Source organism: Phaenicophaeus curvirostris, chromosome 13, assembly GCF_032191515.1.
Source record: "Phaenicophaeus curvirostris isolate KB17595 chromosome 13, BPBGC_Pcur_1.0, whole genome shotgun sequence".
Lineage (NCBI taxonomy): Eukaryota > Metazoa > Chordata > Aves > Cuculiformes > Cuculidae > Phaenicophaeus > Phaenicophaeus curvirostris.
Window position 1 is genome coordinate 7,827,386 of NC_091404.1, and position 13,457 is coordinate 7,840,842.

Genomic DNA, 13,457 nt, shown 5'->3' on the forward strand with positions numbered 1-13,457 from the left:
GTATGATTGCTCACACCCTCAGTGAGCTTACAAGAGCTTGGTCCTGCAGATGCTAGTGATGTGGTCCTGCTAGGTTTGCGTCCAGAGGCTCCTCAGTGTCCATAGGGTTGTTCCCAGACAACAACGCGTATCTTCATCCACCAGCCATTTCCAGCATCAGTGGGGAGGGGACTGAATTCAGAACTCATCCTTTTGGTTTCTGCACATGCTTTCAGTGTCATATAAGGGATACACTTTATAGTTCCTGCTAGTAAGAGACTCCACCGCTTCCTTGCTGAAGGAAGAGTGCTCACACATCCACAGTATGTTCTTTTGCTGCTTCTGGATTTAATTGTGTTCTGTCTGTATGTAAAATACGCTGGATATTGTCATGGTTGAAACACTAATGATGTGTTGTTTTTTCAGCTTGGTTTTGGTTCGTTTCTTGGAATAATTGGATCAAACTTGATAGAAAACAAAAGGCAAATGGTGAGTTCAGTATAAAAGCTTTTTTAAAAAATGGCAATAACTCAAATTTTGTACATAAAGAGTGTTACTGGTTTTCCAGGGTAGTGTTGCATACCTCTTCATAACTAGAGATGGTTTCTGGCAGCCCAGGAGAACGAAGTTGTTAACCCTGATATATTTAAATTTTTAAAAAATGCTCAAGGAAGCACAAAGTGATTATACAGAGTCTCATTGAACTCACTGGGATGTTTTTCAAGGGCTTGAAATTGAGTGTTTGGAGTTTTCAGGGTACTGGGTGTTTCACAGGCTCATGCCCAGTACTTTCTGTGGTAAATAACATAAACATAATGTGGTAAGTAACATAAACATAATATGTTTATTTTAAATCTGTTAGAAGATTCCAAGAGGCTTGGGGCTCTGCAAAAATTGCTCAAAGCTCCCTGCTGTAGCAATGTCTAGAGATTAAATCACTCAAGATAGCAACATGACAAAAAGCATAAAGACTGGTGAAATTGAAAAGCAACCAACTTCTCCGATGTTTCTGATTAACATGTGGTGCTGGTCCTTATTTCCAAACACCTCTTCAAGCAGGAAGGAAAACAGAAACTTTCATGCTGTAAAGCAGCAGTTGGCCACCTGAGAAGCACAGAAGACACTGGCTAGAGCTGATGCACAGAGCACAGCGTGCTCTGGTTCCCTCCTTGTGCTGCAAGGAGGCTTTTGTGTGGTGGGGCTGGGCAGCCACTGCTGAAGCTGGTCTTTGGTGTCCTATCCCCTGGGACTAATGTTCAGAAGAGAGAAGGTGGGCAGCAAACATGCAGATAGCACAAACCAGATGAGACCAGCACTGCTGATATACAATCACAATGGAGCTTGTGCTGGATTGGGAGAGGATCTCTTTGTGCTGTGGGGACAGCTGGCCCCGTTCACCACCTTTGGCGAGCACGGCAGACTTACATGGGTTTGGCTGGGTCTCTGGTGTTCCCTTACATGTCTCACAGATGCTGTTCCACAAACCCCTCATCATCTGCCTGTGCCTGGAGGTAGGGGCTGTGGTGCTTGGAGGTGTCAGTAACAGGGCTGAGGGTGGGGGCAAGTCTTTCAGAAGAATTTAGTGAACGGTGTGGGTAGAGAGAGATCCAAAGGAGTTGGTGGCTGATGTGGGTCCGGCAGCCTGTTGAGCTCACACTTGCCTAGCCTGTTTTTCTCCGCTTGCTGTATGTGGCTGGTTAGAGGTAGCACATGTGGAGGTGCAGTCCAGCTCCTGGAGCACCCTGTGAGCTTGCCTGCCTCGGGCCTGTGCTTGGCTCTCCTCCTCCCCAGTGGCTGCCCCGCAGTCTGGTACCAAGATCCCTCTAGCCTTCCTTGTGGGGCTGCACAGGGCCAAGCAGCCTGTCCCACTGGCCCTACTGCCTGCTTTTGCAAGGATGGAGCTCTGTGATGGGGCTCAGGGGTCAGGTTAGCAGGGTGCGGTGCTGACTGAGGCTAAGGTGCGATTTGCCAAGCTGCAGCGGGAGCTGAGAGAAGTTCTTGCTTGTCCTAATCCAGAGGCTGGGCTGGACTGCCTTGCCCATAGCGTGCTCTCTGCGGAGCAGGAGGGAGAGGGTAAGGCAGACCCTGTAGGAGAGGAAAACTGCCTTTCCCACAGTCAGGGTGCAGGGAGGTGGGTTTCCTAGTGGATAGTTTTTGCTTTTTTCACCATGGCTCTGCAAGACTAACATGTCCTGTTCTTTCTGTCCTGGCAGGGTTTCCAAGCTCCTTGCTCCTTAACAACATGTCAGGGTCTGGTTGAGCGATGACAATGTTAGACCAGTCCTGCGCTCTTCACAGGAGTGCCCTAGAGTGATAGTGTGGCTCTGACTTGTTTGTTGATTCTCAAGAGCCCTGGGTAGCATGTATTTATTCTTCTATTCTGTCTGTCCTCTGGTGTCCTAAAAAGCATGCATGACCCAGCTTTGCAGGGATTGCATCACTGCTGCCTTGGTTAGCATCTAGTGTGTGTCTGCTCTGACTGCAGAGGACATGCAGTAGCTGTCACTTATTGTCCCCATGCTTTAGTCGCATCTCCTCCTTGCCCAGGAGCACTTTACAGAGGCAGCTTTGTTCATTACATGCTTCCATAATACTACTGGCAGTGCAGGATTATTTTTTTATCCTCTGTGAACTTCCCCTGTGTCCTAGATTGATAAAAGGGATTCTTGGCGTTGCTTGTTACGCATTTGCTCCTCAGTGGTGGCAGGAAGAGCTAAAAGCAGCTTCTTCAGCCTTTCCAGTACTGGAAGGGAGCCTACAGGAAAGCTGGGGAAGGGGTCTTTATCAGGGAGTGCAGGGGCAGGATGAGGGGTAACAGTTTTAACCTGAAAGAGGGGAGTTTTAGATTAGATATTAGGAAGATATTTTTTACTGTGAGGGTGGGGAGGCTGTGACACAGGTTGCCCAGGGAAGCTGTGGCTGCCCCACCCCTGGAGGTGTTCAACACCAAGTTGGATGGGGCTTTGAGTAGGCTGATCTAGTGGGAGGTGTCCCTGCCCATGGCAGGGAGGTTGGAGCTGGATGATCTTTAAGGTCTCTCCCAAGCCAAACCATTCTTGTGTGTGTTTCTGTCCATAAGCTCTCTGGGGAGAGCGAGGAGTCGAGCAAGCCAGTGTGGCTGGTGGGGAGATCTAACCTGAAGCTGCGCTCCTCACTTCTCTCCAGCCTGCCAGCAGGAATGGACTTGTCTTGGTTTTCCCACCCAAGCGCACTGGCTTTCACACCGCTCACCTGCACTTCCCGCTTGTGAGGGAGAGGTTTCGTCCACCCAAGGCGAGCTGGCTGCCCAGCACCCTGCCAGCAGCCTCTGCGTTACACCCCAGCTGCCTGCTCAGTGGTTTTCGAGTGAGGAGTCCGGGCTTTACATACCTTTGTGGTAGCCATCCGTGCCATGGAAAAGTAATAACCAATAACCAGTTTCACAGCCCATGTGTTGCTGGACCATGACCTAAGGGAACCTCAGCCCAGAGCACTCCTGCTTCATGGTTCTGCACTCTCTGAACCTAGTTTGTCTGTTCTAGTCTGAATGCTACTCGGTGTGGCTGACTTTGGCAGGAGTTAGAGGAACAAAGACCAATCACTGATATCAGACAACCCTTGAGAGGGACTTCTGCTTGCTGCAGTAACAGTATTGTCAACTCCAAGTCAAAAATCTTGTTGGCAGCTCATGAGATTAATTGAGGACTGTGGGATAGTTAAAATTAATTTGTATAGTTTTATTTGCTGATTGATTTTCTTTATCATGAATTCTCAAGTGCTTGGTTTTTCAGGTTTTTTTTTTCCACCTGAGAGAGAGGAAACTGTGTGTAAGTGAACAAACCCATTTCTAACACCAGATCCTTATGTCAGGCTGTTACAGAAGTTACCTTTGTGTTATTTTAAATAACCATATTAGCAGCTCGCAAGGCTCCAAAGGGATCTGAGCAGGCTGGACTGCTGGGCTGAGACCAACGGCATGAGGTGTAACAAGGCCAAATGTTGGGTCCTGCACTTGGGGCAAAACAACCCTGTGCAGCTACAGACTAGGAGAAGTCTGGCTGGAAAGCTGCCTGGAGGAGAGGGACCTGGGGGTGTTGGTTGACAGCGACTGAACATCAGCCAGCAGTGGCCCAGGTGGCCAAGAAGACCAATGGCATCTTGGCTTGGATCAGAAACGGCGTGACCAGCAGGTCCAGGGAGGTTATTCTCCCTCTGTACTCGGCACTGGGGAGACCGCTCCTCGAATCCTGTGTTCAGTTCTGGGCCCCTCACCACAAGAAGGATGTTGAGGCTCTGGAGCGAGTCCAGAGAAGAGCAACAAAGCTGGTGAAGGGGCTGGAGAACAGGCCTTATGGGGAGCGGCTGAGAGAGCTGGGGTTGTTTAGCCTGGAGAAGAGGAGGCTGAGGGGAGACCTCATTGCTCTCTACAACTCCCTGAAAGGAGTTTGTGGAGAGGAGGGAGCTGGGCTCTTCTCCCAAGTGACGGGGGACAGGACAAGAGGGAATGGCCTCAAGCTCTGCCAGGGGAGGTTCAGGCTGGACATCAGAAAGAAATTTTTCACAGCAAGGGTCATTGGGCACTGGCAGAGGCTGCCCAGGGAGGTAGTTAAGTCACCTTCCCTGGAGGTGTTTAAGGGACAGGTGGACAAGGCGCTGAGGGGCATGGTTTAGTGTTTGATAAGAATGGTTGGACTCAATGATCTGATAGGTCTTCTCCAACCTGGTGATTCTATGATTCTGTGTGATGATCTGCTGTGGAGCTCGCTGGCAGTGGCTGAGTTGCGCTCAGGAGCGAGAAGGGCTCATGCCAGCACTCAAGCATGGTACCCCCAGCTCAGCACTGGCATTTTGCCAGTGGTGGTGTTTAAAGTGGCATAGTGGGGGCAGAGATGATGTTTCCTATACCTGAGCTAGGGTTTGAGTATTGCTGGTTTGCCTTCTGAATACTTTCACTCTAATTTTAAGAATGGAAAGGACAGGACCAGCGGAAGAGGATCAGACCTGTCTGACTTTCCTCTTGAGCTGAAGGTGGAGATCTCTATCCTTGCAGCTCCCCCAAGGCAAGGGGAGGCCATCTGGTCTGTGCTCGCCACAGCCTGGCTCAAGGACCCAGCCAGGCCTGTCACCTGTCTTCTGGTCTCATGGCTTTGTGCTTACACCTGCATGAAAACGTTGTCTCCTGGAGGTGCAGTCCCACCGGAGAGGTTCACATACAGAAGTCTCCTGTGTCCTTACAGCCTGGGAAGCATTCACAGCAGTAGCTACCCATAGCACTCCAGGATGGGGAGAGAAGAAATTCTCCTTTCTCTCTCAGGAAGATTTAAGGCAGCCGCAGCCAGAAGAGGAGGTGTATCCTCAGCCTAAGTTTAGTGCTTTGGCGTCATGAAAAAGCTTGCATTACAATATCAGGTTCCCATAGAACATGTCTGGCACAACAGCTACTACTCCTGTCACCTTGCAGGAGCAGATGCTCCTCTTCGAGACACACATCCCATTGCCTTCAATGAGATCAGTCTATGCAGCCTGGGCAGACATTTGGGTCATTGATTGCTTGAGGGCTTATTGATTCTGATTTCTGTATCCATGTGGAGAGGGTGTGAAACGCTTGGTTGTGGAGAGGCAGATGATACTTTGCATTGTTTCCCTTTTTCAGCTGGTTGCATCGATCGTCTTCATCAGCTTTGGTGTCATTGCTGCGTTCTGCTGCGCCATAGTAGACGGTGTCTTTGCTGCCAGACACATAGTAAGTGCTTCCAGGAAAAAACAGGTCCTGCAATGCTTTTACTCTAAGAAAACAAGTGATAGCGTCTGTAATCCCTTGTCAGACCACATCAAACCCTGTAAATGTATGTTGTGCTGAATTATGTTTTAAATCATAAACTTCAGGAAAAATATATAGTTTTTTCAGAACTGCTTCGAAATTAGCAGCAAGCATTTAGATCACAGAACTGTGCTTTAGTTACTTTGTGTGTGCTTTATGCACTTATTGAGTCTCAAAACTATAAGCTGTAATGTGGATTACAACTATATCCAAGGGACAATGAATAAGCGGTAACGTCTGCTGTAATTTAAATGTTAGGAGAGGTAATGCTGATTGAACTGCTGCATGGAATCGCAGAATGAAGCAATTTGATATGAAGCTCATTAAAGTGTTACACTATAAACAGGAAGCACTTGCAGGAGGCTCTCCATTTCCATTATTTGACTTTAAAAAATATGAGCTACGGCTGTCATGACCAACCACTAGTACAGTGGGATGTGCAAAAACTTCAGTTATTAGTGTAGAAATGAAAAAAAACACAATTCCATTTCAACTTTTTAGTTGAAATTTATAGCTGTGAATAGATTTTTGTCCTGCAGCTCTGCAGTTTGATGACTTTTTTTTTTTAATTTTTTGGCAAAATGGGATTAAAAAGATGAATTTGGGAGTTACTTGTGATCAGAATGGAAAGGAGTTTCAGAAGGTCAGAATTACCCATGAAATGGAAACTCCACGTGTCAGCTGGCTCGTTGTCTCCCTGTAATGCCAGCTCCCCTTTCCAGCCCCTGAGTGTTCCAACGGTGCAGACGGCTGGACAGCAGGATTTGCTGACAGAGCAACGGACAGCTCTGTGCAGCTATGTGATAGGTCTCCAGCTGTCTGAGCGCAACCATCAAGTCTTGGCCCTCTCTGACCTACCTTGTGAGGCCATGTGAAGCAATAGCTCCAATAAAAAGGTGAAGCTCCTTAGACTCCTGATCCTGGCCATGTGCGTATGAGCCCTGCAAATTTGCTCTGGGATTTTGAAGTGCTGACCTAGTGGGATGGGTGATGGCATGAGCTGGCACCTTCTCCTGTCTGGCCCCAGGAGTGTCTGCGGCGGCCAGCGCTGGGCAGCTCAGACGATGAGGGCTCTGGTTTCCGTCTCTTCATGAAAGTATGTGCTTTTGGCCTCACTTCACTCCTGAAGAGTCCAAAAGTGTCACTGTCTTGATGGAGATGTGCTCCTTCCATGCCAGCACATAGCATTCCCTCTGTCGCCTGGAGCTGCCCTGTCACCCCGAGCTTTGGATCAGACACCCAGAGAGCGAGTCTGGCTGCTCCTGGGAAGGGGTCGGTGAGGTCTTGTCCTGAGGGCCGGGCTGCCCCAGAGTGAGACAGTAACATGTGTTTGCAGGCTGAGCCATTGGTGACCCTCCAGAGCCTTCCCAGAAGTCACTCAAGAGTCCAGAAAGACCAATTTGCCAACAATTTAATGAGAAATTGTTATAATTCAGCGTGAAGAACCCTCAGAAACACGTTAGGCAGCTCTGGGATGTGTCTGTTGAGGGGAGAGGGAATGAATTTGCTTTAGGGTGGCCACCTTCACCCAAACAAGCATAGCTTAAGAGCCTGCTGCTCCGGTGCTACCTGGGACAAACACGTGCCTCCAAGTTTCAGGGTTAAACATCATGTGGGGCTCAAGGGGTTGGGGTGGGGGCTGCTATGGGTGAGGGTGTTGCAGAACAGTCACTCTATTGAGGCGCTGGTGCGAGAGCAGGATCTCTCTAGTAGCTGGGTCCCTTTCCCAGACCAGCTAAGCTGATTTCAGTTTTGCTGCAATGCTAAGCCTGGTGTTTTTTCATCGGCAGGATCTGAGGCCGCTGTACGCAGGGCGATGTCAGTACTACTCCAAGAGCACGACCCCACCAGAGGTGAGAGCGGGTTTAGCTGTGCTGTTTTATCTCTGTGAAGGGGCTGGCTTCATGGTGCAGGTGGAGGAACCTGATGCCAGGCTGCTGCTCTGGTGTCCTGGAGGCTCGCAGAGCGAGGAGAGGGGTGGGAAACTGGGCCTGAGGTGCGAACAGGGTGCCAGGAGGACTCAAGGAGTGAATTCCTGCAGGCTTGGTGCTGTCACATTAGTGAAGGATCAGATAGAGAGGAGAGGAAGGGGAGGAAATATACCAGTTTTTCTAGATCTTCAGCTGTAGAATTATTACAGGAGCAGAGTGGTTGGTTGACTTCAAATGAAAATGCCTGCTTGAGGTGCTTTTGCAGTAAGAGTTGTGTGTAGCAGGAGGGCATTGGTGTCAGGAGTGTTCGGTAAGGACTCCCTTGCTTTCTAAACTCCTTCTTAGAGAGGGATCTAGGTGCAACTGGATCCAAACTTGGACTCAGACTCGGACAACAGTTTGTGTCTATAAGAGTATGCGTGCAGCCACCCATCAGGGTCAGCGCTTGTTAGAGGTTTGCCTTCCAGAGCCCCATGGGGGCCTTTCACTGAAAGGATACGATGCTGACTGAGCCCACTCAAGGACTTTCACTGAGACAGTTTTGCAAAGTCAATATAAATGATTTATTGAAGAGACAGATATTACAATTTTGTTACGCTATTGTCATTGATAAATGCATTTGCTGCATTAGCACTAATTATTTAAAAGGAAGCCAGCTAGTATATATAACAGTCAGTAAAGTACTGGAGTGTCATCTGCGATAAAGCAGAGGTGCAACTGCGATACAGCAGAGGTGCAACTGCATCTCCTTACCAAGAGAAGCATTCTCCCTAGAGGAGTGGAGAAGAGCAGGATTTATTGAAGTGACCTAGTAATCGATTGATTAGAGTTTCTCCACTCAACTAAGTGTTGACCAGAGACCATACTTACACCCTCAATAAGCTTCGTCTTGATAGTTTTCTGCTAACTTACAACTACACTGTGCTGTTAATTTTCCACTGGTGCATATTAAGTACTTCCCAGTGGTACTGGTGGGGCCTCTTATCTTTTCAGCCCAGGAATGTGGTCTGTGTGAGCTTGAGTGTTGCTACCCACAGGCAGGAATTAACCACTTCAGTCAGTTATTCACCAGTATGGGAATTTTGCTCTCAGTTTGTATTGTCCTGTTGACAACTCTTTACTCTGAGTTCCTGTGTGCTGAGGGGTGTTTGTTCAACAAGGTCTTGGCTCCTTGTAAGGGTTGCACAACCCCCTTCCTCTGCAGTCACGTGCTTATCCATGACTTCCCTGTGGGGAAACAAAACACAAGTCTGTTTTAGTCTAGTGCATTTATTCCGGTATAACTGTGTGCTTTGTAGGAGCTGTGCTGCAAGATGAGGAAAGAAAAATCTGCCTGAAGCTAATCTGGAGATCAGTGCAAAATCTATATGTAGAGCAGGCCAAATAGCAGCAGAAACTGTTTGATGATTTTGTCCTTATGTGCTTTACATATTTTTTTCTGTATTCACCCAGGCAATCTGTCACCCACAGCGCCGTGCACCCTGCACACCGAAAATAAAAACCAACACCTGCTTCTGCTGTGACCTGTACAACTGTGGAAAGTGAGTAAGCTAAAAATACCTTTCCTGGCCATGGAAAGGGTGAGCCGTCATCATGCTGGTTTGCAGGTGTCTGAAGGACCAGGACAGGGCAGGAGCAAAGTAGCAGTTGTTGGCAGCTGTTGTGGGAAGGGATTTAAGCTGTAGTTACTAGCTACAAGCACTCCCTAGCAAAATATAACCAATTAAAAGGGTGTGTGAAATACAATGAAGCCATCCCAACTGTGGGTGAGAATGCTCTGGGCCAACCCAGCTGGAAAAACGAAGAGGGCAGGAGTTTCTGTCACTTCCATGCTTGGTGTCTTCCCCATTTTTTTCCCCTATTGTGTATCCATTGTCTTAATGCCTTCCTTCTCTGTTGGCATCAGTTCACAGGCTGGTGCATGTTCCTAAATCAGTGTCCTCTCTACCTAGTGAATGTCATCCAAGAGGCTGGAAGGTGTTACCAGCACTGTGTAAAGATTAGTTAGAAGGGTGGTTGCTAGTCAAGAGCCCCTGCCTAGTGATCACACCACTAGTAGATCTAGCTACTGTGCCTAAGCCAACTTAACTTATAGCATGCACTGCTTATGTCATTTGGAGTGTCTAATGTACGTCAGCAAGTGATTAATAAATTGATTTTTTTAATACTTGCTCTTGCCTGGGGCTGTTTCAGGCTTGGCATTTCTCACAGTACTTAGCTGGGCTGGCCCTTGCTTAAATCATTGTCTGTGGTGGAGGAAGATCAAAAGCTGCTGTTTATAGAGGGTGGTTTCGCATGCTAGGAAGGGTAATCCCTGCTCTCTGTAGGATTTTGTTTCTGTGGAGGGCACTGCAGAGGGGTGAAGTCCACACTTCCGTAGGCAGTTTGCAGAACATAATTCCTTTTTACTAGCTGAAAAGAGCAATACACAGAGAAGTGATTGGAATAGAAAATCTTATAATACTTGTGTTTGGTTTTTTTTCTTTTTCTTCCCCCACCCCCCATGTCAGGCTGGTTCAGGGTCCTTCCTCTGACCCATTTTGCCCTCTCTTATAGGATATTGCCCAGTGCCACACAAGCATTATGCACTGAGGAGGTGCTGGTTATTCTAGGATCTCTCTAAGAAAGACAGACATTTAAGGCTGGTTAGCTCATGTATTATGTGAAGGTGGGGAACCCCGGCTGTGGCAGCATTGGATGATCCCCTTCCTGTTGATAGGTACATGCTGTGCTTATCTGTACAATGCCTGAATGTTCTTGGTAGTACACCAAGGCTCGCTCACATGTCTCCATAGGAACAGGTTCTTTCAAACAGTATCTACAGGTTGTGTCGTTAAAGGCAGTCACGGTACATGCTCAGGTTATACAGAGATTGTGCAGGCTAACACACAGGTTTTTACAACCAGTGGTTATGCTCTGCCTCAATTCTGCTTGAAATCCCCCTCTCTTGTTTGCAACGGCTTCTGCAGTGGCCCGCTACCACAAGATACAGACAAAAAAGGAGAGGAAGGAACCAAAATTGAGTAATGAGGGAAGGCAGTTGGCTCTTGTGAAAGAGGACAGGTTCCTGCAGGCTTGCAGTCTCCTAGGGAGCTGAGCCTGGATATCCTGCTTCTTGGCCTTAAATATGAGCCTGTTGTTCCTGGTTTCCTCAAAGCCCTTGTGCAGTTTGAGCCTAACTCTAACTACATTTCTAGCTAGGAGAAAAGTAATTCATAAGCCTTTAGTGTTGTTTGTCCCTGATAAGTATGTTTTCTAAGGGGAATTTTCTGTGGCCCACTCTATCTGGTAAACTACAACAAAGGCCAGCCTGTTCTCCCAAGTGGCGGTCAGAGAAAAGTCATTACTGAAGAATCCAGCCTGTGAGACTCTAACCCACATGTTGCAGGAGCTGCTCTTCCCTTTCCAAAGTAATGATCCAAGTGGATCCAAGTCATTTTTCTCAGTCTCTTTTCTATGTGTGGAAGAGCTTAAAAACTTGAGCAGAAGGACCTCTCTCTACCAGGGTCCTGGGGTCCTGCCAGTGATGCCATTGTGGAGCTGCACAGGTCAGGCAGCTGGAGTTGAGTGCCTGAGTTGGACGTGCTTTGTAGCCAAGCCCGGTGGTGCCAAGAGGCCAACTGTGCTGTCCTGTGCCTGTCCCATCCAGCTGCTCTTGCAGATGTGGAGGTGCCAGTGCCGCTCTGAGGGGCGGCTGCTACTCCTCAAGGCACGGACTGATTTTCCTGGGTAATTCCAAGACTGGTTTGTCCTTGGGAAGCCTCCAGGATCTTATAGAAATAAGAGACAGGTTCAGACTCAAGGTCATTTGAGTATTTGCACACGTTGCAGAACTTGTTTGATCTGTTGTGAAACAAACCATCTTTGCCATTGACATGCAGGAAGATCTTGGATACCGCAAGCATGGAATGTAGCAGGCTTTATCTCCACTCCCTCAGTAGTTAGGTCTGTCTATCATTAAATTGCAGAATACATTTTACTGAACAGTAGAAGTGCTTAGGTTTTATGAAGTGGTGCTTTTTTGTTGTTTGTTTGTTTTATTGTCATTGGTTTTTTTCCTAATCTAGCAGAGTAGAGATTTCTGGAGGCTACTATGAATACATTGATGTCAGCAGCTGCCAGGACATCATCCACCTTTACCACTTGCTTTGGTCGGCAACGATTCTGAACATAGTGGGGCTATTCCTAGGGATCATTACAGCAGCGATACTTGGAGGCTTTAAAGACATGGTAAGACGGTACCAATTTCTTTGTGCATTAAACAAAGCAAGTTGGACAATTTGCTTTTTAAAAATAATAATGAAAACAGCCTTTGATATTTCAGTGCAAATGATTTATGCAGCCAGGCTGGAAAGAAGGGCATGAAATAACTAAAAGAAGAAAGTGGAAATGATTCAGTTTTCTGATCTAGTGTCACCACCTGAACACAGTTAGAAAAGATGAATAGAATCGGGAGATTATTTTCAAAAGCAACATTCTGAGAGGTGTGGGGAATATCAGGATGAATAAAGATAAGCTCTTTCTTAAAGACTGGTCTTCCTCTTCATAGCATTGACCTTCTACAAGGAAATATGTGGTGGTTGCACAGGAGTTGTTGGTTTTATAGCCGTAGTAGGGTTCTGAGCTTCACAGACTGTTTAAGCAACCCTGTTGGCCTGAAACTCTCAGTCAAGTTTCCTCGTGTTGCAGAATCCAAGAGAGTGAACTGGGGACTAAAACCAGGTAAAAGATTACAAACTTCAGATAATGGAAAAAAAATGCTGTTGTGGTGTGAGCTTTGAAATACCTTCACTTAACCAGGCTGTCTGTTCCCTTCCTTTTGTTCTGCAGAGGGCAAATCAATAGGGAGAACTGAGCATACAGCAGATGCATGTGGGGTTTTTTTTTCAGTCTCTCGTGACTCATTCAGAATAATACAAAATGAGACACTCAGAAAAGATCATTTATTGTCCTGGCAGTACATTTTTCTCATAAACAAATCTTGGGCCCTGCTCTAAGGGTGCCTTGTTTGAGAACGCTCAACTTTCCTACGCTCTTTTCAGACTCGCCAAGCTTTTCCTAAACAAAGCAGGACACATTCCCAGCTGTGCATCGTGGCCTCTTTATATTTGATCCTCACCAGACAGCCCTTAAACCTCTGCACAAAAAGATGTATAGAAGTGTCTGTAAACAGAAGTACAGGAGGAGTTGAAAAATGCTGATCTCAAAATGCATCGAATAACAGAGTAATCAAGATTAACGGATTCTTTCTCCTACTTGCAAAGAGTTGTTGTGTTTGAGTACTGGCACTCCCTGGACTGTTGCCAGCTTGTGCAATCTGAGAGGAAACCATGGGTGGCTGGGGACTGAAATGAACTCGGGACTCACCTGCTGCCAAAGAAGGAGCTGGATTGCTAGTTGCTAATTTGGTAGAGTTGAACTCTAAAGACACACAATGCTCCTTTAAATCATTTCTGCTTTCATTCAGTTGTCAGGTTTTTTTGACTTGCTTGCAGCCTGAGATCCTCTCTTTTTGTTTTAACAGACTCCTTCCCTCCCTACTCTGAACTGTACCGTTGAAAACGCACACCCTTCAGTGTCCTACTACTCAAGGCCACAAGTGACATCTTACAACACCTACTACCACAGCACTCCTCACCTGCCTCCCTACTCCGCATATGACTTTCAGGTACGGAATGTTACAAGATGTTCTTTTTCTTTAGCAGCAAGGTGAAATCCAGCTGGACCGCAGGACTCTGGAAACCTGT

The 13,457-nt window shown here is 47.2% G+C and overlaps 1 protein-coding gene across 2 annotated transcripts in view; it reads left to right on the top strand.

Moving 5' to 3' along the window:
* Positions 1-13,457, top strand: part of TMEM255A (transmembrane protein 255A) — a 30,852-nt gene that overhangs the window by 8,942 nt on the left and 8,453 nt on the right. The window contains exons 3-8 of one of the 2 annotated variants that reach the window (XM_069867660.1): positions 406-468; positions 5,612-5,701; positions 7,570-7,632; positions 9,163-9,251; positions 11,781-11,940; positions 13,235-13,378. In XM_069867660.1, the coding sequence (XP_069723761.1) occupies positions 406-468; positions 5,612-5,701; positions 7,570-7,632; positions 9,163-9,251; positions 11,781-11,940; positions 13,235-13,378 (609 nt within the window). Of the gene's footprint in view, positions 1-405; positions 469-5,611; positions 5,702-7,569; positions 7,633-9,162; positions 9,252-11,777; positions 11,941-13,234; positions 13,379-13,457 lie in introns of both variants that reach the window. The other variant, XM_069867659.1, reaches the window with a different exon arrangement.